The sequence below is a fragment of the Herpailurus yagouaroundi genome, unplaced genomic scaffold, assembly GCF_014898765.1.
Source record: "Herpailurus yagouaroundi ecotype Mexico unplaced genomic scaffold, PumYag 210, whole genome shotgun sequence".
Lineage (NCBI taxonomy): Eukaryota > Metazoa > Chordata > Mammalia > Carnivora > Felidae > Herpailurus > Herpailurus yagouaroundi.
This window is the reverse complement of record NW_024412441.1, coordinates 17,359,246-17,383,865: the sequence shown is the minus strand read 5'-3', so window position 1 is coordinate 17,383,865 and position 24,620 is coordinate 17,359,246. Positions and strand designations below refer to the sequence as shown.

General features: G+C 47.5%; 2 protein-coding genes across 21 annotated transcripts in view; one reads left to right on the top strand and one right to left on the bottom strand.

The window, feature by feature from the left end:
• The window catches only part of LMAN2L (lectin, mannose binding 2 like), a 64,506-nt gene that overhangs the window by 13,857 nt on the left and 26,029 nt on the right, over positions 1 to 24,620 (top strand). For 3 of the 6 annotated variants that reach the window (XM_040453938.1, XM_040453934.1, XM_040453937.1), the window contains 5 exons: positions 8,389 to 8,421; positions 9,494 to 9,655; positions 9,745 to 9,859; positions 13,053 to 13,172; positions 13,762 to 15,359. In XM_040453938.1, the coding sequence (XP_040309872.1) occupies positions 8,389 to 8,421; positions 9,494 to 9,655; positions 9,745 to 9,859; positions 13,053 to 13,172; positions 13,762 to 13,904 (573 nt within the window). In that variant the 3' untranslated portion in view covers positions 13,905 to 15,359. Of the gene's footprint in view, positions 1 to 8,388; positions 8,422 to 9,493; positions 9,656 to 9,744; positions 9,860 to 13,052; positions 13,173 to 13,761; positions 15,360 to 24,620 lie in introns of those variants that run through there. The other 3 variants (XM_040453935.1, XM_040453939.1, XM_040453936.1) reach the window with 2 other exon arrangements.
• The window catches only part of FER1L5 (fer-1 like family member 5), a 61,444-nt gene continuing 53,045 nt past the window's right edge, over positions 16,222 to 24,620 (bottom strand). For 7 of the 15 annotated variants that reach the window (XM_040453908.1, XM_040453907.1, XM_040453915.1 and 4 more), the window contains 19 exons: positions 24,100 to 24,246; positions 23,852 to 24,014; positions 23,680 to 23,705; positions 22,983 to 23,033; positions 22,748 to 22,849; positions 22,264 to 22,383; positions 21,556 to 21,717; positions 21,233 to 21,324; positions 20,690 to 20,860; positions 20,331 to 20,479; positions 19,989 to 20,128; positions 18,731 to 18,819; positions 18,400 to 18,489; positions 18,059 to 18,200; positions 17,760 to 17,859; positions 17,492 to 17,685; positions 17,208 to 17,317; positions 16,749 to 16,893; positions 16,222 to 16,637 (listed from right to left, as the gene is read on the bottom strand). In XM_040453908.1, the coding sequence (XP_040309842.1) occupies positions 16,410 to 16,637; positions 16,749 to 16,893; positions 17,208 to 17,317; positions 17,492 to 17,685; positions 17,760 to 17,859; positions 18,059 to 18,200; positions 18,400 to 18,489; positions 18,731 to 18,819; positions 19,989 to 20,128; positions 20,331 to 20,479; positions 20,690 to 20,860; positions 21,233 to 21,324; positions 21,556 to 21,717; positions 22,264 to 22,383; positions 22,748 to 22,849; positions 22,983 to 23,033; positions 23,680 to 23,705; positions 23,852 to 24,014; positions 24,100 to 24,246 (2,421 nt within the window). In that variant the 3' untranslated portion in view covers positions 16,222 to 16,409. Of the gene's footprint in view, positions 16,638 to 16,748; positions 16,894 to 17,207; positions 17,318 to 17,491; positions 17,686 to 17,759; positions 17,860 to 18,058; positions 18,201 to 18,399; positions 18,490 to 18,730; positions 18,820 to 19,324; positions 19,643 to 19,988; positions 20,129 to 20,330; positions 20,480 to 20,689; positions 20,861 to 21,232; positions 21,325 to 21,555; positions 21,718 to 22,263; positions 22,384 to 22,747; positions 22,850 to 22,982; positions 23,034 to 23,679; positions 23,706 to 23,851; positions 24,015 to 24,099; positions 24,247 to 24,620 lie in introns of those variants that run through there. The other 8 variants (XM_040453910.1, XM_040453911.1, XM_040453914.1 and 5 more) reach the window with 8 other exon arrangements.

Genomic DNA, 24,620 nt, shown 5'->3' with positions numbered 1-24,620 from the left:
TGGGTGGCGCAGTCGGTTAAGCGTCCGACTTCAGCCAGGTCACGATCTCGCGGTCCGTGAGTTCGAGCCCCGCATCAGGCTCTGGGCTGATGGCTCGGAGCCTGGAGCCTGTTTCCGATGCTGTGTCTCCCTCTCTCTCTGCCCCTCCCCCGTTCATGCTCTGTTTCTCTCTGTCCCAAAAATAAATAAAAAAAAAAAAGTTGGAAAAAAAAATTAAAAAAAAAAAAGGAACATACAAATCAAAACCAAATGAGATGCTACTTAACACCCACCCATGGCTATTTAGTCATAGCTAAAATAAAGACAGAGGATAACAAGTGCTGACAAGGATGTGGAATAATTGGAACTCTCATACATTGCTGGTGGGAATGTAAATGGGGCAGTTGTTTTGGAGAACAGTTGGGCAGTTCTTCAAATGTCTTAATATAGAGTTTATATCATCCAGCAATTCCACTCCTAGGTGTATATACCCAAGAGAAATTGAAATCATGTCTGCACAAAAAGTTATATGAATGTTCATAGCAACATTGTTCATAATGGCCAAAAACAGTTACAACTCAATGTTTTATTAACTGATGAGTAAACAATATATATTCATACAATGGAATATCATTGAGCATTAAAAAAGAAATGAACCATTGATAGGTTCTCTAATGTGAATGACACTTGAATACATTATGCTAAGTGAAAGAAGCCAGTCACAAAAGACCACATATTGTATGATCCCATATATATGAAATGTTTAGAATAGGCAAATCTATAAAGATAGAAAGTAGATGAATGGTTGCCTGGTGGTAGGGGTGGGGAGTGACTGCTGGTGGACATGGGGTTTCTTTTTGGGGTGATGAAAATGTCCTAAAATTGATTGTGGTAATCATAACCTTAATTCTGTGAATGTACTAAAAGCCATTGAATTATAGTCTTTAGGTGAATTATGTGGTATATGGATTATATCCTAGTATCACTATTTTTAAAAAACATTGATTGAAACATGACCTGATCTTTTCTTGGCACTATGAAATCATCAGCTGATGGTCATCAGTTTCTCATGAGAACCCAGATATTGGTGAAAAGTTGCAGGGAACTCAGTAGCAGTCTTGGAGCAGGAATGTCTTCCTTCAGTTGAAATTAGAGTATGATGACAAGAGGCTATCCTTGAATGAGAGCACAGAAGTGCAGTCCTTTGAGCCTTGGCCCTTATTCTTACTGGTGAGATTTGTATTTGGGTCTTACCCCAGGAGGCAGAAACAGCAGGTTAGAGAGTAGGAAGAAAAGCTCACTGCTCTTCCGAGATCACGCCAGCTTAGAAGTCTAGCTTGTCTAGTCTACGAGGTGTTTCTCATATTTTCTTAATGTGATGACTGTTTTTTCTCTTTTGAAACTGGAAGAAAATTGATAATACAATGCCATCCATTTAAAAAACACATGCTTTCAAGTGATGAAGATACTGATCCCTCTTGGTCTGTCTGTTGTCAGAAAGAATCTTTGAATCAGTAAGGGAACTCCACAGCACCTTAAATTCTCTTGTTATCCTTCAGCTTGGATGTGACTTAGGTTTTTTTTCAGTCCTAGGTGAGGCAGTGTTTTCAAAGAGAGACTCCTTTGGAAACGGGGTCCAGGGAATTTTGGCAAGTTCCCTAGATGTGATTAAGCATCAAGGCTGAGCTACACTGAGCGCTAGTTTTCAAGGGAAGTAGAAATGTATGGCTTTCTACATACAATTTTGAATGAAGAATTGAATGGAGGTGAGGAGAAGAGAATGTTTCTTTTTTGAGACAGTGAAAGAGGGAAAGAGGAAGAAGAAAGCAAGAACCAGTGCTCCAGAGGACACTTAGCTCTGGGTTAGTTCTTCACCTTTCTTTGGGTTTTGACAATATGATGCAAGTGGTAGGCCCATAGCAAGGTGCAGGAGATGTAGGATTTTGCCTATGTTTTTAGGAGTTTTATGGACTCCCCAAAGTAGAACTGTAGACAAGATCTAGAAAATTGATACCTCTTCTCATTAACAAGAAATAGTCACATACTATCAGAATGATGGGTAGCAGTGAAATTAAGGCATACACATTAGACGATATTCTAAATCTTGGCACTTGTAATGTGGGTAGGTGGGTTATAACTCAAGTGTTTTGGGTTTCGGGCATACCTCAAGTTTAAAGTTTCCTGATTTTAGGGCACCTGGGTGGCTCAGTCGGTTAAGGTCTGGCTCCTGATTTTGGCTCAGGTCATGATCTTACTGTTCGTGAGTTTAAGCCCAACATTGGGCTCTGTGCTGACAGTACAGAGCTTGCTTGGGATTCTCTACCTCCCTCTCTCTCTGCTCCTCCCCTGCTCACTGTCTCTCTCTCAAAATAACCAAACATTAAAAAAAAAAAAAAAAAAAGAGTTTCCCAATTCTAGAGTGCTCTATCGAAGTCCTCAAGTTATGTTATTTGGGTTTATTCTAGTGGGGTTACAACTAAGATACATGGGATTAAAATGATTCCATGAGTTTAAGAGATAAGGATAATGTTCCAGGAATGTGAAGTTCTTCCAGGCAGGCAGCGGCTTGGAGGTGTCATGTTTCTGTGTCCTCCATTTAAGAAGCTTTGAGACTTGGGGATATAGTCAGTAATATAGGTTAGTAATAGTTTGGGGGCAGTAGGGTAGGGACCTTCTCATGCTGCCCAGTAATGTGAGAATTTCACTGGTCTTGTTACCCACTGAATAGGGTGGTATTGCTGAGCTAACCAGTCACCTCTTCATCCAGATCCCTGTGTAAAAAGTGAAGTAGATGAAGGACCTGAAGGACAGGTGACTTACAGCATTTTGAAAATCTGAAAAGTGTTTATCTGTGGAAGCGGCACTGTGTTCCACTAGTGACCGAGGGGAGGATCCAATAGGGATGTGGAAGGAGATGCTGTAGAAGAGGCATTTGTTTTTTTAATTCTTATTTTTATATAAAAGCTGATTTTTAAAAAATCAGAAAAGGCTAAAACAAAAAGCATGCAAACATCTTTGTAAAAACAAAAACATTACATTATATTGAGCAGAGTGTGTGTCAGTGGGTTTTAATATAATGTGTTTTTATTTTTTTAAGTTTATTAATTTTTGAGAGAGAAGGAAAGAGAGAGCAGGGGAGGGGAAGAAAGAGAGAGGGAGAGAGATTCTCAGGCAGGCTCCACACTGTAGCGTGTAGAGCTGGATGTAGGGCTCAAACCCACAAACCCCAAGATCATGACCTGAGCTGATATCAAGAGTCAGATGCTTAACCAACTGAGCCACCCAGGTGCCCCAACATGGTTTTTTTTTTTCCTATATATTTTTTAATGTTTATTTACTTTAGAAACAGAGACAGAGCACAAGTGAGGGAGGGGGAGGGAGAGCCAGAGACAGAATCTGAAGCAGGCTCCAGGCTCTAAGCTGTCGGTGCAGAGCCTGATGCAGGGCTCGAACTCACGGACCGTGAGATCATGACCTGAGCTGAAGTTGGATGTTTAACCGACTGAGCCATCCAGGCACCCCTAGATTCAGATTAATCTTTAAAATTTTTTTATTTTGATAGAGTTTCAGACTTAGAGATAAGTTACAAGAACACAACAAAGAATTCAGGAATGTTCTTCACCTAGATTACCCCAAATAACGTTTCATTACATTTGCTTTGTCCTTTTCTTTTACCTTTCTGTGTGTGGGTGTGCATGCACTCATGCATGTGTGTATAGTTTTTTTTGGAACTATTTAAGAGTAAATTGCCTTCTGTCATGCTCTCTTAATCCTAAATACTTGTTTTTCCTACAAATGAGTTCTCTTACACAGCCACAGCACAGTGACTAAAATCAGGAACTTAGCAGTGATAACAGTACTATTTTTAATCTACTGACTTTACTCAACTTTCACCAATTGTCCCACTATGCCCTTTGTAGCAAAAGAAAACCCCAGATTCTCTGTCATATTCAGTTGTCATCTCATTCCTTTTTTAAACTCTGGAAGCATCCTCTAATATTTCTGTGTTTCAAGGTATATTAGAGAACTAGGGTTTTTGTTGTTTTGTTTTTTGGTTTCTACCAGTATATACGGAAGCACAGTGACTGAGCCAGTGTTCTGGGGCCAGACTACCTGGCTTCAAATTCTGGTTTTACTACTTACACAAGTTTTCTTACCAGCCAAATGGGGATACTAATCCCACCCCTTAAAGCTGTGGGGATTAAATAAATAGGTGCGTGTACATGACTGAGCACAGTGCGTGGCACAGAGGAAGTGTTCCAAAAGTGCTAGCTCTTCTCGTTCATACCACTAACTGGCATTCTCAAGGAACATTGTGCAGACATCTTGGCAATAGTGGCTGTGGCTGTTTTCTCCCTCTCTTCCTCACCCTCTTTTTCTTCATGTCTATGTTCCAGAGAGCAAACTTGGCCAGCTTACCCAACTGCATGATACCTCAGATTGGAAAAAACTGCTCTAAGAGAGCGGCTCCTAAAGGTTCATGAACTCATATTGGTTGGTAACAAGTTTCACTGGTCTAACAAATAGGAACAGTGAAATGAATTTTCATAAATGCTAAATTGTTTATTGTGAAAACATATAGTTCTTTTTTTTTTAACTTTTTACATTAAAAAAATTTTTTTATGTTTATTTTTGAGAGACAGTGTGAGTGGGAGAGAGGTAGAAAGAGAGGGAGACACAGAATGCCAAGCAGGCTCCAGGCTCTGAGCTATCAGCACAGAGCCCGATGCGGGGCTCGAGCTCACGAACTGAGATCATGACTTGAACCGAAGTCTGATTCTTAACCGACTGAGCCACCCAGGCGCCCCGACTTTTTACATTTATCTTGAAAGAGAGAGGGTGTGCATGCAACTGGGGGAGGGGAGAGAGAGAGAGGGAGAGAGAACAAATCCTAACTAGGCTCCACATTGTTAGTGCAGAGCCTGACACAGGGCTCAAACTCATGAACTGTGAGGTCGTGACTTGAGCTGAAGTCAGACACTTAACCCACTGAGCCACCCAGTTGCCCCTCTTTTGGTGTTCTTTTCATAAAAATTTTTTTTTTAATGTTTATTCATTTCTGAGACAGAGACAGAGCATGAGTGGGGGAGGGGCAGAGAGAGAGGGAGACAGAATCAGAAGCAGGCTCCAGGCTCTGAGCTGTCAGCACAGAGCCCGACGCGGGGCTCGTACTCGAAAACCGTGAGATCATGACCTGAGCCAAAGTCGGTCACTCAACCAACTGAGCCCCCCAGGCGCCCCTTTTGGTGTTCTTTTCAAAATATTTATTATAGATGGTTGTTCTATTTTAATATTTAGTAGGTCAGAAAAGGGAAACCCATTAATCCCCAAGATATTTTTGGAGATTTTACTGGTGTGTGGCAGCCAGTGGCCTTCTGTAGAAGATGCATATTTGGCTTTGTGCTTATTTAATTAATTTATTTATTTAAAAACTTATTTATTTATTTTGAGAGAGCGGGTGTGCACAAGAGCCAGGAAGGGGCAGAGGGAAAGGAAGAGTGAGAATCCCATGCGGGTTCCCTGCTGTCAGTGCAGAGCCAGACGTGAGGCTCGATCTCACAAACTATGAGATCATGCGTGAAATCAAGAGCTGAAATCAAGAGTCAGCTGCTTAAAAAAAAAAAAAAAAAAAAGTCAGCCGTTTAACCAGCTGAGCCACCCAGGTGTCCCTGGCTTTGTGCTTATATATGAGCACCTGTGAATAGTGTTTCTGTCTAGAAATTCATTAGTCTTTGATTAAATGAATGTTTATTGACTCCCTCCTGAATGCCAGACACTGTACTAAATGCTTTACATATCTCGTTGTATCTTCACGATCAGGCCTGTGAGCTCTGTGTTATTCTGCCTGCTTACAGGGAGGAAATGGAATCTCAAAGAGCTAATGTAATCCACCCAAGGTTATACACCCCTGAGTGGCATAATAACTGCAGTTAGAACCCAGGTCTCCCTGATTACAGAGGCCGTGTGGGCACCTTTTTCTGTCTAGTGGTTTACACTACTTGTGTGCTTGGGATCTGTGGAGTTTTAGCATAGGATCCATAAATCCACAAGTTCATGGGTCTCCCTTCAGTCAAGGTAGGCTGAAGGTACAATTACCATGTAGAGGGTTCTTTTTTTTTTTTTTTTGAAGTGTCCTCATAGTACAAAAATTTGGAAATATTCCTTCACCCTACAGTCAATAATCATTTGGATGATAGATAGGAGTGCCTAATTTTTAGTGACTCTTAAATTAGGAATGAAACTACCACCCTCCTTGAGTCCGAGTGATTCTTCAGCCTTTGGTTCTTGCTATATATAGGCTGCTTTCCAAGGAAAGAAAATGAGCTGCTGTGTGAAATTAGTGGCTTCCCAAGGAACACTTAAGAACTCCTGACTGGGCATGGAAAATAAGAGGGCATTTAAAGACTTACTACTAGTATGAGGTGAAAAGTTGAAGGCCGTGTCACGAGTTGCTGAAGTAGACAGATTCTGGCTTCAAAGGTGTGGGGCGCTGGGTCTGGTGCAGTGTTTCTTAAACTTGGTTGTATATCACAACTGTCTGTGGTGCTTTTTGAAAAATACATAAGCCTGTGCCCCCCTCTAGACCTATAACTGAGACTCTTTGAGAGCCCCACATGTATGTGCAACTGGAAAACTCCTGCAGGTGATGCTGGGGGCCAGCCTCCCTCTGGCTATTCCTGGATAATCGGATGCCTCACCAGCCTTGGGAAGAGGAAGGCTGCTGTCGGTTAAGGACAGTTGTCTGAGGCACCCTTTTGAAAGGTGCAACATAAACTTCTGATCATGCGTACTAGGGTCGATAAATGGGCTACCCAGGGCATTGTTACTCCCTTTTCCCTAATTGTTCACTGAAGTGATGAGCGTTCTTGTCAGAAGCCCGTTTCTGTACTCTGCTTGACAACATACTCATAATTCCCTTGTTCCAAATGATAGATGTAGAAGAGTAGTTTGGGGAAATTTAGTCATCCACTGATTGATTTTGTACCTTTCTGTAGTCCTGTGCATATTCCACCAGTGGCATAAGAGCAGAGCAGTGGGGGGCTTACCCTACGGTCCTCACTGTGGCTTCCAAGGCCCAGTGTGATCTGGCTTGTGCCTCAGCTCACACCCACCTCTCCCTCACTGGCTGAGTTTCAGACACTGGTGTCTTCTAGTCCCCAAATATGCCAACCTCAGGCTTCTTACACCTACAGATCTTTTGGTGGCTCTAATGACCAGCTCAAATGTTGTCTCCTCAGAGAGCTATTCCCTCAGTAGCCTATCTTGTTACCTCTTTTATTTTTCATCATAGCATTATCCCTCTCTGAAATAATTTTTTAAAAAAGTTTTATTTAAATAATCTTCTACACCCAACCTTTGGGCTCAAACTCACGACCCCGAGATCTTGAGTTGCGTGCTTCTTTTCCAACTGAGCCAGCCAGGTACCCCTCTCTCTGAAATAATTTTATTTGCTTGTTTATTGTTTGTCTCTTCTACTCTGTGTCCGCTCTGTGACAGCAGATACCAGTCTGTCTGGTTTTCCATTGAACCCCAGAATCTGGAACAGTGCCTAGCTCCTAATAGGTGCTCACTAAGTGTTAGAGGAAGAAATGCTTCGGGCTCTACACCCTCACACATCCTTCCCGTAGGGCAGGCCTGGCCTGAGCTTGTGTATATACCTCTTGTTGCTTCTAGCTTAGAACCGTAGCAGTTTTCTAGAGCAAAGCTGACTACCCTCAAGCCTCGGGGTTTTTCTAAATCTACCATGCCACCATGCTTCCATGGAGCTTCTTCCTTACCCACATGTTGTAGGTTAGAATGACAAAGCTATTTGGAAAATATATGTCCATAAAGCTCACTTAGAGGGTAGATGATCGCTTTGGATTAGAGTTAACTTCATTGTCTCTCAAGTGGTAGGATTTTTGTCTTTTGGGCAACAGCTGTATCCTGAGATTCTGGGTAGTAAAGGCCATCTTGAATTCGAAAGAAGTTAGCCCTATTTGTCAGTCCTGTCTCTCCCCTTCTTATAGAAATACTGTCTTCTGGATACAGACAAAACATGTGGCCTGGCCTTCTGACTCAGAGACATAAGTGGGGCCTTCTGGTATAATGTAGTGCTGTGTGTTTATATTATAAAGTTTCTGAAAGCCTCAGAGGAATTCTTAGTGGGCCCCTTTGGGATTGATACTAACAGACCCTCTCCTTAGAAAACAAACAAGCCTCTATGCACAGTTTTGCCCACAATTTTGAGGGGTGTAAGGACTTGCTAAATGCCCTCCACAGACCCTACATTTCTGTTTGGGGATTTAGATTGGTTTGCTCATCCACCACAGCTGGGTCAAAGCTCTTCCATGGCTGTTTCTTTCTGACCTGGTCTCCTGTCTTCTGTGTCCTCTCTCATTTTTATAATAACCTGCTGGACCCTCTCAGGCCCAGAAGAGGCGATATTCTCCAGGAGTCCAGGTACTCAGTCTTGACCCACCATGGCCATCCCTTATTCCCTGCGTGTCCATCCACCATTTGCCCCTGTTCACACCCGTGTGGCTGTTGTCTTGAGTCACCATTCTCTGATTTTGACTGCATCTCCACCTTGCATGTTGACTGTTGAGGGCAATGAGGAAGTCACCAAAGAAGTGGCATGTGTCATGTGTCATGTTTCCTCTCCTTTCATCACCCTGCCTCTGCACTGCCTCAGCACTGGGCTGGTTCTTAAATAGTTAGGGCATCATTTTTGAGGAAGCATTCCCTCCTACAACTCTACTGGAGAGAGAGAAAGCCTCTGAAGTTGGTGGGAAATGGGTAGTGGGAGTGGGAGGGTATTGCTGGCAGAAGTTATGTGTAGGTGAAGCTGAAGTGGGCTGGAAGGTCTTTCAACTATGAACAGTTGTGGCTGGAGAACACCATCTGGCAGCCTGGTTCTGGCAGTGCTGTTTCTGAGTCCTAATCCACATGGCATCCATCATATGCTTATAGGATTTGAGAATTTGAAAGGAGCTATCCAGAATGGAAAGGTTTTCCTGATCAAACAGGTATTTTCAGAGTATCTGCTATATGCAAAATGCTTACCCTGGGGATGAGTAGGGGTGGGCGAAGGGGGTTTGGGAGGGATGGAAGGTGGAGACACATAAGGAAGTATAAGTGATTTTTTTCTTCAAGGAGTTTACATGGAAGTTGGGGAGATAGGTATATATACATAAAAAGAAAACCACCAGTCCTGAGTCATGTGTAAATGCCAAATAGGGATCTCTGGAAGGATTCAAGTCAAGACTCCAGAGGGGCCATTTCAGACCCACCCCACATTAGTAGCAAGGGGATTCCTGAAGGCAAGTACAGAGTTCAGTTGTTTCCTGGGCTATATCCTTTGAGTGACCATCTGAGAGTGGATTTTAGGGAGCCGCTGATGATGAGGCAGAATGGTCGTCTGGTCTGCTGGAAAGGGCTCAGCTTGTATGTGTGCAATTCTGTTGCTATTTGTACAGGCATTCCTAAGAGTACTTCCTTACTGTCCTCTGCTTTTCCTTCCCTGCTTTCCCAGCGGGTATTCCCTTACATCTCAGCCATGGTGAACAATGGCTCCCTCAGCTATGATCATGAGCGGGATGGGCGGCCTACAGAGCTGGGGGGCTGTACAGCCATTGTCCGCAATCTGCATTATGACACCTTCCTTGTGATTCGCTATGTCAAGAGGCATCTGACGGTGAGTCCTTGTTTTCTGGACCAGTTGGTGGTATGGTCTACCTTGCACCTGCTTTCATGGCCCTGATTTATCTCTTCTTTTTATTCTAGATAATGATGGACATCGATGGCAAGCATGAGTGGAGGGACTGCATTGAGGTGCCAGGTGTTCGTCTGCCCCGGGGCTACTACTTTGGTACCTCCTCCATCACTGGAGATCTCTCGGGTATTGCCCCATGTACTCTTTATTTGTCCTGAGTGAGGTCATGTCTCGATAGCCAGGCCTTGGTGAGGCTTCTCAGAGGGGAAAGCCAGACAAGCAGAACTGTGGGAAGCAAGTACCCAGGAAGTGCCTCTCTTCTGACATTTTTGTATCCTTAACCCCCCTCCTGCCCCCCCGCCACCCCTCCCAGGCCTACCTTATCCTAGTCCAGTTGGCTCTAGGAGATGGTTGGTGCTAATGCAAAGTAGTATTTGCCTCTTCATCAGGCCTGTGTTTTGAGTTCTGTACTTTGATATCTCTGGTGCCCCTTCTCTTAACAAAGCTTTTCCTTGAATTCCTTGACTCTGCCTTCCCTTTTCGAACTCATCCCCAGATCTTCCTTTGTGCTCAGACTTCTGAATGTGTCCTGTGCACAGGTGCTTCTGTTTCCAGGCCATCCACTGCTCTGCCACCCTGTAGTCAGACCTCCCACGCATCTCGGTCAAGCCATTAGCACTACTCTTCTCAGACCTGCTTCGTCCTTGCCATACCATGGTACTCTGTTCTCAGTCGCCATTCTTTGTCCTCTCTTCAGCTGGTTTGACCAGTTACTCTCAAACTCCAGCTGTTCTTGATTTATGTGGCATTAATAGTACCTGGTTCTTTTACTTTTCTATCTCTGGATTTTCTTCCTACTTGTTCTCAACTTGTAACTTCCTCTTATATGTTTGTTCTCTCCCTTGGCTTGAGCCTTAATCATAACTTCTTTTGAGAAGAGGTGAGGCACTGAATTTTGGGGGTTTTTGACTAGTATAATTCATTATGAATAAAGCTAGTGTGAAGTAGAGTAATTTTTATCCTAAGGAGTTCTTTGCTCTAGATGTTTAGTGATAATGCCTATATTAACAAGTCTCTGTTCTCTGCCTGTGGGATATCCCTAAATACAAATTATGTCTTTCTCTTAAGGTCTTTCTTGTTGACATCTTCTTTCTTGTTATGCAGTGAATTGTTGAAAATGGATGAGAAAGGACACATTTCAGTACCCCCAGCCTTTGATGCCCCTACATTGTGAGGAGCATTGGCCCATCTTTTTATCGTTTCAGGGCTTAAACTCATTCCTGACAGCAAAAACATTTTTCTAATTGAAGGCAAATCTAGTTTTTTCCTCTCTGGGAGTCTGCTAAAGATAGGAATCTAAGCAGCTGTAAATGCCACCTTAATAATAGAAATGGCCCTCTTCCTTCTTCAGGAAGGGAGGGAGGGTGGGATACCTGGAGCTGGGGCAGCCATCTTGCCAGCAGCTGGGAGATGAAGATCACAGAAGAGGGCAGAGTGGAGAGAATCACAGAGAAATGGTGCACCAGGCTTCCTGGTGTACCATGCCTGGACCATACAGAGTTGCAATTGGAATAATCCTAGTATGTGAGACATTGATGGATTTTCCCCCATATACAAAAATTCTAAATTTCTTGGTTCAAAGGATGTCATCTAGGTGTGAGGAAGAAAAAAGTGGGAACATGATATGGTTTCTTTCTTCTGCCAGAAGTCAAGACAAAATGTGCTGAGAAGACACAAGTTGGCAGTTTGGGGAAGGAATGGTTGAGGGGTCCCCAAATTATCACCCCAAAGTGGAGTTCCTCAGCTGGAAGCAGAGAGGGCAGAGAGTACCCTATGCAAATATATTTCTCTTGTGTTACATTATGAGGATCAGAGTTTCCTTTGGGCCCAACACACATGTCAGAAGTCAACTAGAATAATGATCTAGATCAACACTGTCCAGTATAGTAGCAACAAGTTACAGGTGGCTACTGGACACTTGAAATAGGGCGATTCCAAACTGACATGTGCTATAAATGTAGGATACACACTAGACTTCAAAGACTTAGAAAATGAACGTAATGTCATCAACAATTTTTCTATCATTTGCATGTAGAAATGATAGTTTTTTTGGATATATTGGGTTAAATAAAATATATGTTAAAATGAAAAAAAAAAAAAAAAGGGAAATGGCAAGAAGTCCAGTCTCCAATAACCAACCCTAATAGCCATGAGCACCCCTAGCATTCAGATTTGTGGTCTCTTAATACCAATTCATGCTAAAAGGAAAGAACAAGAGCTTCCTGGAGAAATGGCTGATGCCAGGGCTGAGGCAGGAAATGGATAAACTGGGAACCTCCCAGGAAAGCAATAAAGAATCAGACATTTCTGGGTTCATGCAAAAGGACTCAAAAGCCAACTCGAATAGGCTCTCACTGGAGATAGGTCACATTGAGCACCTATAAGATTGTACAAGTTCAGTGTATTGAAACACATCAAATATGTTTGAATCTATGAGTTTATTAATGATACTTTTTTTTTAAGTTTATATATTTGTTTTGAGAGAGAGAGGGAGAATGGGAGGAGCAGAGAGAGATCCCAAATGGCCTCTGCACTGTCAATCCAGAGCCTGATGCAGGGATCGAAATCAGGAACTGAGAGATCATGACTTGAGCCGAAACCAAGAGTCAGATGCTTAAATGACTGAGCCATCCAGGTGCCCCCATTATTAATGATACTTTAAAAAGAGAGGAAAAAAAGGAGCCCTTAATTGCTTGATCCTTTCTCTTGTAATTATTAGTGAGATTCAGAGTCACAGTTATAAGGAGCTGCAGAGAATTAGGCCTAGTCCAGAAGGGAACTGTGTGCCATGCCAGTAGCTATGCCCTGCTTGTGACCTAGTAATCAGCTGCCACAAGGCCCTTTCCTGTCTTGCGTGTGTGTGTCTGCATGGAAGGGAAGCTATAGTGCTGTGTCTTCCCTCACTGTACTACAAGGCTTTACATATGATATGGGCTTTCATTCTTGCATTATGTGTAAGTTTTAAAGTTATATAGGTAATGTATGCTTGTTGATGAAAACTTTAAATCCTGAGTAATACAGAATATTCTCTCTGTTCCCTATTCTTGATTTTAGATGAGAAAACAGGTTCCAACCATTTTTCTCAATCACTGCTAGTGGGATGCCTGGCTTGCTCAGTCAGTAGAGCATCTGACACTTCATCTCCGTGTTGTGAGTTCAAGCCCCATGTTGCATGGAGAGATTACTTAAAAAATAAGTAAATTTCGAAAAAAAACAAAGTCATTGCTAGTTAGCTGTGGATCAGAAGCTTGAACCAAGAAAGTCCCAAGGTACCTCTGTTTGAGGTGGTTTGGGTCCTCCTTGTGCTTTTCTCCTTTAGATAATCATGATGTCATTTCCCTGAAGTTGTTTGAGCTGACAGTGGAGAGAACCCCAGAAGAGGAGAAACTGCATCGAGATGTGTTCCTGCCCTCAGTGGACAACATGAAGCTGCCTGAGGGTGAGCACAGGGGATCCTGGGAAGTGGTCCCGTGGTCAAAGGGAGGTCACCGTGCCTGGAAGGTCTGGGGTGACTTGCACCTGCAGCTTGTGGGGCCGTCTCCTTTCTGTGCTCTTCCACTAAACAACATGGAGCAGGCGCTCCTTCCATTCCACTTGTCTCTGTGTTACAGATGAGCAGGGTTGCTCAGTTTGTTTGTTGTTTTTTATGTTTATTTTTATTTTTGAGAGAGAGAGAGAGAGAGAGAGAGAGAGAGAGCGAGAGAGAGACAGAGCACAAGTGGGGGAGGGGCAGACAGAGAGGGAGACACAGAATCCAAAGCAAGCTCCAGGTTCTGATCTGTCAGCACAGAGCCAGACATGGGGCTCGAACCCACGGACTACGAGATCATAACCTGAGCTGAAGTCAGACGCTCAATCGACTAAGCCACCCAGGCGCCCCAGGGCTGCTCAGTTTTTAAATTGAGGCATCCTGAAAGGGAGAGTCTATCATTTCTGGCTCCCAGAAATGGGTGTCAAGCTGGAGACTCTGTATCTTCCCAGCTGGGTGGGCTCCCTGATTCTGACTTGCTTCTCTCTTGCTTCCTCAGTGACCGCCCCATTGCCGCCCCTGAGTGGCCTGGCCCTCTTCCTCATCGTCTTCTTCTCGCTGGTGTTTTCCGTATTTGCCATTGTCATTGGTATCATACTCTACAACAAATGGCAGGAACAGAGCCGAAAGCGTTTCTACTGAGCCGTCCTGCTACTGCCGCCCCTGTGGCTGTCACTATGAGGTGTGGGAGGAGCAGGCACTGGCCTGAGCATATAGCCTGGCCGGCCTTCTCTAGTCTCCAACAGCTGGTCAGGGACTCTGTTCTGTCACTGGAACTTTGAATGCAGGGACACTGCATTACCATGGTAATCCATGGGGACATCTGACTCTGGTTCAGGAAGCCCACCTACCCCAGGGCAGTGCTGCTGTGACGTGCCTTTCCCTGCAGTCCTTCCACTTGGGAGCTAAGAGGATAGAGAGAATTTATGCGGTTATGGTACTAAAATCACAGAAAAGAATTTCATAGCTCAGGCTGCCTTGTTGTTGGACTCAGAGGACCCTTGTACTTCATTTTTAAATCTGCAAAGAATACAACACTGATAACTCCCCAGACCTTCAGGCTTCCATTCATTGCTTTTCATCCAAGCCTCTGTCCACTTGAGGAACTTTCGTTAGAAATCTGGATGGAAACTTCTTCCCTGCGTTGCCTTCTCCCTCCATTCATCGTTCTCTCCAAATGCAGCCTGAGCTGGAAGAGACATCTGGATGCCTGTCTTTTGGAGCCTGGGGCTGCAGAACAAACTTAGGTTTTGCTGACCCTCATTAGGTGGCCATGGGGAAAGGGCTTTTTGCTTTGGCTCACTGCTCTAGTGATTGTTCTTTAGCGTGAAACTTGGCTCTCTTGGTTTGTGACTTTCCCAGTTGGTTTCTTTAGGCCCTCAGTCAGGTTTGACACACTTGGTGTGCAAGTCAAGAGAAACTTGGAAGACTTCATGGATGTAATAGGAGTAACTGTGAAACTGCCCAGCTCCATGTTTTGACACCAAAAGCAACATTTGCCATGTGGAGATGTTTCTGGACTCTGGAGCCTGCATGTTTTGTGTTTATCATGATTTTTGGAATCCCACTTTGAGTGTTCAAAATTTAAGGAAGCTTTCTTTTTATAGCCTCCGCTTGGATACTCCCCAAAGAGGAAACTTGGCTTCTTTTTCTTAATGGATAAGAAACTGTTGCTGAACTCCTGTTGCAAATCTGGGAGCAATAGACCCTGGTCATCTGTGCCTGGAAGGGTTCATTGTCATTAAGTGACAGAGGCTGAGTGTCATCCACTGTGGGTCAATCCTTGTTCCACTGCCTTATCTGACAAGGGGTCAAGTGCTGCTCACCTGTCTGCCCTGTGGTTAAATTGGCCAATAGGCCAGTCTCCCTGGAGGGCCTGGAGCTCTGAGCCCTCCTAGCCATGTACTTCTGTAGCCTAAGGGAAATTCTTAAAATGACTGATGGAAATCAAACAGTGTCCTTCCTTTGAGGGGTAGGTTTGGGGGAAGGTCTAGGCCTTCTTCTGAGCCCCAAGCCTGTCAACCCTTGTCCTGCCTTCTTTTGGGTTGGGAAAACCCTCAGCTCAGTCCGGAAGGAAAGGAGGGCACCTTGGCTGCATATAAGTTTCTGTCGTGTTGGGCTTTTTTTCTGTCCCTCCCATGTGCGTAAGTGAGCATCACAGGCCACAGTGCTCTCCTATAGGTGGGAGTAAAATGGGGTCCTCCTAAGACCTTCCCCACAAGAGCAGAGCAGCTCCAGGATTGGGTGCCAGAGCACAAACTGTGACCTGAAGCTTGGCCTTAGGACCACTTAGAACTGACAAAGCAAACGGCTCTTTTGTCTTTTTTGAGCTCAGGGGGAGATTGGCTAGACCCCTGTGGTGGGAGGACCTAGGTGAGCTCTTGAGATAGCCCAGGCAGTGGTGTGGGAGGAAGGGGTCTCATCATGGGGGAGGGTGTGTGTGTGAGATGAGTTTTTTATGTTTCCCCACTCATGGACTCCTTGAGGGTTTTTAAACAGGATGGGGAAGACATGAAATGCAGTCCCCACCCAGCGTAGGGCCAGCCTTTGAGATATGTGTGATGCAAGGAAACTGTCTAACCTAGCATGGCAGGTCATGCCCTAGCTCTTGCTTTTCGTTCTTAGAAATAAATATTTCTCATTGTGAATGGGACCAAATACTGTTCTGGGCTCCATAATCCTAGGTGTGCCCTAGAGGGAGATGCCTGGTCTGTGGCATGGCTCTTTTGTGCATGTACCGTAGGGGTGGGAACAGTGATTTTGGCAAGCTGCTTACCCCACGTGAGCCATTTCTCTCCTCACAGTCCCCCTTTCTCTTGGTTGCCCTCTGACTTCAGAGCCTCTTAGAGAGGAGGAGACCCTGAAGACTAGAGGTGGTGTATAAAAAGGACACTGTTCCCTGTCCTTGTGAGTCTTGCTTTTCGTGTTGTCTTCAACCCCCAAAATTATAAGGTGACTCTCTGTGACAAAACTTGTTTACTTCAGTGGGAAAATGACAACTCTGTCCTTGTTGGAAGTGGTTTCTGAACAGAATGGCCAGAATATCCTTAGCCCCTTGCATATGTCCTAGAAGATAGAAATGAGAGATTGGTAGGAAGCCCAAGAGTAAGGCTTGGGCAGGAGAAAAGCCAAGCAGACCTGGGCCAATTAGTCTTGCAGGGCTGGAAGTTCTGGAAAAATGTCTTGCGGGTGATTCATAGGTCCCTGGAGGAATTTCAGCTCATGGTCTGCTGCAGGATTTAGGTTCAGATGCTGGCCCGTGAGGACAGAAGGGTTGGCAATGCGGGTGTTTGGTGGATTGATGACATTGCTATATATTTTAAGGGGAGCACTCAGCCGAAGTCCAGGTTTGATCCAGTTCATGGCCAAGTAATGCTAGAGAGAAAAGGCAACTGTTAGCCTGAGGTAGTGACCTGAGGCTGTCTCTTCAGAGTCATCCCAAGAGCAACTAGTGCCTTTGTCCCTGTCCCCAGGATTGTCACTCACCGGGGCTGAATAGATAAAGTTGAACAGCAGAAGTGCTATAATAAATATGATTGCAGCGGCTATGATTTTAAAGTGGTAGCGTTTCCAGAAAACGTGACACAAGGTTGTAACAGGTATCCGAAACAAGAACGAGGTGTTGGGTCGTCTGTCCATAAGCAGAGGAGATGTCAGAGGATGGAAGGCAGAGAGAACCTTCAGGTCAAGTAATCTGGACCCAAGAGCTTTCTTTTTTAAAACAACTTCTGCTTACTTGTGTGTCCCCAGCCCCCCATTTCCCCTTCACTAAGGCTGTTCTCTCCTGATTGTAGCTGAGCCCTGAGCCGGCATGCTAGGAAGTAATTAACCTCTCTCCACTTATAGGCCCGATGTTCACCACTCTATTCAAATTGCCGGGCCTAGCAGCTCAGCTTTGTGAATGAGGAAGAAAGATTTTGTGCCTTTGTCCCACAGGACCCTTACAGGGGAGGATGAAGTGTAGGGTACTGGTTGGGTTCTGAGTGGCCTCGCCCTGCTGGCTTGATTAGGGCTTCCTTCTCTGACAGAATCTCCAGCGTCATCTTCACTTTACCCTAGAAACACCATAGGTGGTGGGAGGCTGAGTTCATCACAACAGGTGCGAGAATAGTTTAAGACCCCTTCCCATAGAAAGGAAAAGGGATTTAGCAAAGGTCCCCAGAAGTCTGTTAGAGCCAAGTTACGTGGCATAGTAGTCCTATGCAATAGACACCTTCCCCAGCTCCTACCGACAAGCGCCATTTGCCACCATCGAGGACCTGGCAAGGCCACCAGCCCGTTACAGTCTTCTTCTTGAAGAGGGAGATGTGCTTATACTGGAGGAAGTAAGGCCACTTGGAATCTGTATCCATCATCCTGATGGAGCACATATTGGCGTGCCGGGCTGGTAGAGGCATGTCAGATAAATCCAGCTCCAGGAGCCCTGAGCCCAGAGAAATGCTGTCAGCAAGAAGGAACTCCCTGTCCTGTGGTCATGGACCCTATTCCAGATCTCACCTAGGAAGTCATCAGCGGAGAAGATGTCGTTGTCCCAGATCTGGATGATGAGCCGGGCTGGGAACTTCATCACTGTGGGGTCCAGGCTCCATATGTAGTCCTGGAGGGTGACAGAAGAGCGTATTCCTGGCCTGTCTCCCTTGAGATTGCCCTTGGCCCCCTTAGTAGCCCACTACCCAGCAGTGATAGACTCTCAGAGAAGTTTCTGCCTGAGGCCACATTCCAAGTGTTCAGCTTATAGTTCTCTGAGGAAGCGGGAGAGGGAGCACAGCCCCCACCCCCACTCCCAGTTCTGTTACCTTCTGGCTCTGGACACACATATGCTCAGCTGCCAGGTAGTCCATAGTGAAGATGAACCGCCAGTTGAAGTCGCTTTTCCCAGTGAGGGAGTAGTAGTGGATATCTGTCTTCTGCATGTCCTTCTCTAGCCCGAATAGCCACCTGGGGAGAAAGTCATTTCACCTGGGGTTCACATGTATTGTCCCCCTCCCCTTCCCCTTGTGGGAAGCACTGCTCAACAGACACCAGGCACGGGTGGGAGTGGAGAGATGTGGCCCCAGAATTGGGGGTGGGAGGCATAGGGATGATACAACTAGGGAACTCTGAGGGAACACTGCTGGAGGCCTGCCATCTTTCTCACCCTTTGACATAGATGTCGCTTATCTCGCCAGATAGACTTTTCCCCAGGTCCATTTGGGCAGTTTTCCAAATGATGCAGCGCAGCTCATACCTGCAGCCACTGTAGTCTGAGGCTTTGCTGAGGAATAGCTCCCCAACTTGGTGCAGGAAGACAGGCCTGGGAGGCTGCCCTCCATGCCCACACCAGGCACGCCACATTTGGGAGGATGCAGGGGAAGGAAGCTCCCAGGACTCCCAAGAGAAGGAAGGAATTTGCTGTTCCTTAGTGTGTGAGCACACCCATGTTCCGTGCCCTGGGAAGTACAGTGATGGGGATGAGGTAGGTCACTTACCTCTTAGGCTTTCTGGGCTTGATGTTGACTGGGGGGCCAGGAGGCCCAAGCTTCTTGGGAAAGATGTCCACCCACATTTGCACCTTTCCCTAGAGTAGAGATGGATTAGCTGGCTGGGGGTTGCCAGCCTCTGTTCTGAGCATGCTGTGACCTGGGAGCCCTGTCCCAGGTTCTGGGGTCTGTGGAGGCTGTGTCCCCACCATAGGAGGGTGGGGTAAGGAGATGGAATGGACTTCAGACAGGAAGTCTGGCAACTCCCCGCCAGATTCCCTTTTCTCATTTTGGCTGGAAGAATGGTACAGAGTAAGGCTGGTAGTGTATGATGGCTTCAAGGCTGATGGCCACAGCGGGTTATCACTTGTGACTGGGGGTTAATGCTGTTGAGCAGGCCGTGCTCCTCAGCCTCTCTGGACAGAGCACCACAGTGGGGTTGGGGCTTCATTTATTAACCAGCTTAGCGGCCCCAAGAAAAGAGCAAACTAGATGATCAGTCCAAGTGTCCAGGTTGCTTTATGTTGTGTAAGCATATTGTAAGGGTATGAAGCTGTCCACCAAACATAGAGGTCTGTCTTAAGAAGGGAGGGATGAAAATGGTGAGAAAAAGGAAGAGAAAAAACTAAAAGAGTAGAACTACTAACACTGGAAGGTATAGACAAATATATTCTTTCAAACTGACCTCATTTTATTCTTTTGAAGTTGACCCCATTTAAGAAAACAGGTTTAATGAGAATGGTTTATAAAAAGTGCTCAGCAGAGAACTTTGTGTCTGGAATGTGGTATCAGCTTGAGAAATTTGGAGAATGAGATGAGCTGTTCTGGTGGCTGGAGGGTAGAGGGTGGATGATAATTAGGGTGCCCATGGGGATTTTTATTCCTTCTGTTTGGGGTTCCTTGCCATGGAGAAAACACAGCCTGCAATTAACAGGTAAGCCAGGGTTGTAATGTCTGCACATCTGACCCCAGGTGCTACCTCCCCACCCTCCCTCAGGAGAGACTAAAGCAGCGTAGGCTGGTAAGGTTGCGCCTTACCGCTTCTACCAACTGATGTACGGCCTAGGTTTCTTGTAGACCACTTTTCCTGCTCCGAATTTCTCCATTCTGAGTGACATCATTGGAACTTCTCACTTCTAACAGAACATGCTTACCTTTTGTGCGCATGCATCTGTGAATGCTTGGCCTCCCCTTCCCCTCTCGTCATGGCTATGTCCTGGATGGATGGGCTCCCTGGTCTCCCGATCCAGCCCCTCGAGCCTCATACCTGGTCGATGCCTGGCTGGCTGTCGCTGTATAGTGTGCGGGTCTCCACATGCTCAGGGACCAGCCCCTGGGTGTGCAGGAGGTACAGTGCAAGGCGTTCTTTCTTAGGTCCCAAATAACGAACAGTAGGGGGCTTGGGCTCTAGATGGAAGGAGGTGGAAGGGGAGGGGATCACGAGGTTGTTAGCTTTCCTGTCTCCCAGGCAGGTGCGCCCCCTTCCCTACCCCAGCCTGGACAGTGGCCATGGTTGCCCTCCACAAGAGGAAAGGGCAAAATGGGGCAGGTGCCCTCTCGTTTCAGAGGCCTGTCTCTGTGCCTTCCAGCAGCGTGCTGTACTTCTCACCAAAGCTTTGCAGTCTGAATTGCTTCCCATTGTAAAAAACAGAGTCCTCCTCAGTATTGAACAGAGGCGGAGGCAGCCCTTTCTGTTTGGCATGGCGTTCCAAGAGGAAGCTTGGGTGCATTTGATCCCGCCACCTAAAGGGCCCTGACCTGTGAGGTTAAGGGAGAGGAACAAGTGGGGAGGTTTGGGTCCTGGAGAACATTCTGCTTTGAACTGCAGGATGAGCAGTGGTGGGGGCATGGATGGGGCCAGGTTCGGGCCCTGGTTCCCCAGCCTGGGATGCAACCTCTGCAAAGGGAACTGGGGGCTCCCTCCTCCACCCCTCCCCTATTCTCTTGCCCAGCCTCAGGTGTACTTACTGGCAGTAGGATTTGGAGAGCCCACAACGGGCTCCAAAGCCAGACAAGAGTCGGTTTTCAAGGTCAATGACTGTGGTTCCAATCTTATCATCAGGTGAAAACAGGTCAAAGTCATATAGCTGGATCTCCAGGTCTTTCTCCAGGGGGATGGTACAGCTGAGTTCAAACATCCTAGGGGTGAGGGTGTTGGACACTGCAGACTGTGCACCATGTTATCTACAGGCCTCCCTGTCTAGCATCTCAGCCCCTTGTTTGGTCATGGTGAATATGGAGAGCAGAGCCTGGGGTGGCTGTCACCTGCCAATAACTATCCCCTAGCTATGGCTAGAAACAACTTTTGGTAGGCCTGGGTTGTGGGACCCTGAACTCCTTTCCCAGGCAAAGTGTTTGAGAAGGAGGGTAGAACTGACCACCCTTCCATCTGTTGAGCACTGTGAGACCCCGTGCTAGGAACTCAGAGGTTAGAAAGAAATGCAAGAGTTGTTCGCCTTCTGGAGCTTACTCCTGGAGAAGTGTGGGATTGGGTGAGTTGGGGCAGCTCACATGCCAAAGATGGGATCCACAGTGTTGGGCTGGTACTTGTGCCGGTTGCCAATCTTTGTCTGTCCCAGTTTCAGGATCACATAAGGGTCACACTGGGGTTCAGTCATAGGGAGGGAAATGTGACAGGAAATGGAAAGTCAGCCCAGGTTGGTCAGGGAGGGTGGGGGTGGGGCAGAAGTGAGCCCCTCGTACCAGATGGAGCCTGTGGTGAGGTGGCGGTCTGGGTATCTGCAGCCTGAGGGAGCTCCACGACCCTGTGGGAGGCACCTGGGTTGGGTGGGCCCGGGGACCATGAACACCATGGGTTTGGGGCTGCTCATTACCAGGCCGTTGGCATCTTGGGGCTGCAGGTTGATTGCTCGGACTATGTACACTCGCACCAAGCACTCCTGAGGGAAGTCCTCTTTCTCACGCCAAACTGTGAACTGGCGAGGGGGCTTGGGGGCTTCTGGATCCTCAGGAAAGGGGTAGACGCGGAAAAGGCCCTGTGTGTGTGTTGGGGAGGGAAGGTGTTGGCAGTGCGGGCCCGGCTCTGTTAAGCCCTCCATGAGGTGCCCCTGGTCTAAGCTCAAGCGAGAGCAGGCTGTGTTGAGGATGGCAGGGATGGGAGGCCGCAAGGACAGGAGAGGGCAGGTGCGGCAGGGACTCCACAGGGACAACTGTGTTTAGGAAGAGTGTTGGGCAAAGAACTCTAGTCATTAGGTGAGTTTCCAGTTTCTGCTGATGCGGACCCCCATTCCATGCCTGTCCATCCCTTCAGGTTGGAACTTGTTCTCTAAGACTTATAGGTTTGGGGAGCTCAACGTAGGCCAGAGCTGGTGTGAGGAGGCCCCTGCCCATCCTATGTAAAGGGAGGTCACTCTAAATCCCAGCATAGGTCACCTTCTGCTCCCCTGCTCCCTCAACTGTTTTTCAAGCCCTCCCTGCCCTATCCTCTCACAGAGCATAGAGAGCCAGGGCTTTTATTAGAGTCTTCTGGTGACAGAAGGGGCACAGGAGACAGGGGCAGCTCAGCTGGGGTGGACATGCACCTTGAACTCCCCTACCACAGGGCTGTCCAACTTGGGCTCTTCCTGGTAGAGTTTAAAGGTCTGGCAGAAGTCCTGCAGGCCTTCGAAGGCGGGCACAGCCTCCAGCTCGCAGTCATACACCTGCAGGAGGGTGCATGGGACCCAGGCTGGTGGGGAGAGCGGGCTCAGCCAGAGGGGGACCATTCCTGCCATCAGGGGGCTGAGGGGCCACCAGTTCCTAGGTCTGGCTTCAAAGCATCTGCCTGGTCGGGGGCCCCAGAGTCAGCACCTCCTGCTGCAGGTGGGGCAGTCCTGGTTCCCAAAAAGGCATGGCTGGTGGAGGTGTGGCCTGGAGTCTTAGGGAGACAAGAAGGAAACTACCCCCTCTCCTGCCTGCCCCCATCCCCGCTGGTAGTTCCTAGAGGAATCAGGGTGAGGTTTGCTGGTCTCTGCCAGCAGATTTTATTCCGAGTCTCAGCAGTCTCCCCCCTAGAGGCCTCCAAACCTTCAGGGTGTGGTAGTCTTTGTGCTTGTACTGCAAGGACTTGGCATCTCCTGTGGCCCAGAACAGCTTGTTCCACCAGTCCACTTCATGCTCGTATTCGTCCTGGCAGGGAAGGTCATTCTGGCCTTCAGGGAGAAGGCACAGTGGCCTTCCTCTGCCCAGGGTCATGCTGCCCCCTGCCTCCCTGAGCTGCCCAGAGTCGTTCCTTTGTTCCCTGAGTCTGAGCCTACGTCACCTCAGCTTTGCTGGACTCGAACCAGAACTTTTCATAGAGGTAATCTAGGACCTGAAAAGTGAGAGCAGGAGAGTGGGTGAGGTATGGTGTCCCCTGCCTGGCCCGCTCACCATCCCTGACTTCTGAGGAGAAAGGGAGTGGAGGGCAGGGCTCCCTTCCCTGGCTCCCTTGCTCCTCATGGAGTCCTTTCAATTCCAAGATCGTCAGACATGGGTTTGGGGACCAGAAGGAGGGTAAGCTTAGTTCTTATCCTCAATGCCCACAGCTTCAGATGGAACTCTGGGAGGGCCCAGAAATGCAGAACCTGAAGCTTCACCCCAGGCCTACTAAGTCAGAACCTGCTTTTGCTCCAGATGTCCCCAAGATGCCTGTGCATTCAGGTTTGATAAGTGCAGCTCTCAAGGGATAGTTCTGAACCTTGAAAACATTGAAATCACTGGAGAGGGGTGGGGCTTGAAAAAAATGCTGATACTTGGGTCCTTCCCGCTAGCTATCCTGTGGCCTGGCTACAGCATTTCTTTAAACTCTCGGACTGTTCTAACATGCTGTCCACATTGGGAATCACAGCTTTAGAGTTCTCGTGTACACTGAGAGCACATGTCTCAGAACTCTGTTTAATCTCCGCTTCTCCTCGGGGACAAGGGCTGCTCCCTGTAAATGGTGTAGAAGAAGGTGGGACCTTGAGCCCTTTACTCACCTTCTGGTACTTGTTCATAGACAGCACTGAGGAGAAAGAGCAATCATGAATCTCAGGAGCAGCAAGAAGGGTGAGGAGGAGGGACACCAGCCCCGCAGGGCTGCCATGGCTGCCCCACTCCCAGTGCCAGCTTAGGAGTGAGGCTGGGAAGGGCAGGGGGAAAGGGCCATACTTGGAAGCTGTGGAGGCACGTAGTCCTCAGCCCAGGGGTCGCAGAAGTAGGGCTGTAGGGAGTTGATGTTGGCCTGACCCACCACAGTCTGCTGGCCGAAGTCTTGACTGTCCACCACCTTCAATGTGAGGGGTGGCGCGTAGACCTCCTCCATAGGCATGAACTGCAGCCCCAAGGAGAGGCCCGGGCATGAGGCCTCCCAGGGGAGAGGGCTGCCCCAGCCCCTGCTTTGCCCGAGGTTGCCTTACCACTGTGAGGAAGAGGACTGACTGGGTGAAGTTGGGGTTGGTCTGGAAGTCCTTGATGGGCTGTGTCTGCAGGGACTCTTCCCAGCATTCTACCAGGAGCTGGGGGGAGCGCACCTGCTTCATGTTCCGAAGGCCCCAGATCAGGATCTGCCAGAACAGAGAAGGAGGGTCAGGGCAAAGGACAGACAGGGCCTCTGTACTGGGGTCCTGGCCAGAGAGAGGGGACTGTCCTGGGAGTGATGATGCACCAGGGAGTATCCAGGGCCCGGGAATGAGCTGGACAAAGTCAGAGTCTAAAGGTTACCCAGTCTCCCTTTCTGTGGGGGATCAGTGCTTGTCCTCAAGGCCTCTGTGAGGGAGTGCCCTCTGGCTACTGTGATATCCTTCACTGACCTCCAGGGCCCCTTAGGTATTGTCCTTCCTCCCCTGCTGCTTTGTCTGGCCTCCAGTCACTGCTCAGGAGTGAGTCCCTAAGGCTGGCTGCCTTGAAGGCCCAGAGTAGCGGGGGGGGGGGGGGGGGG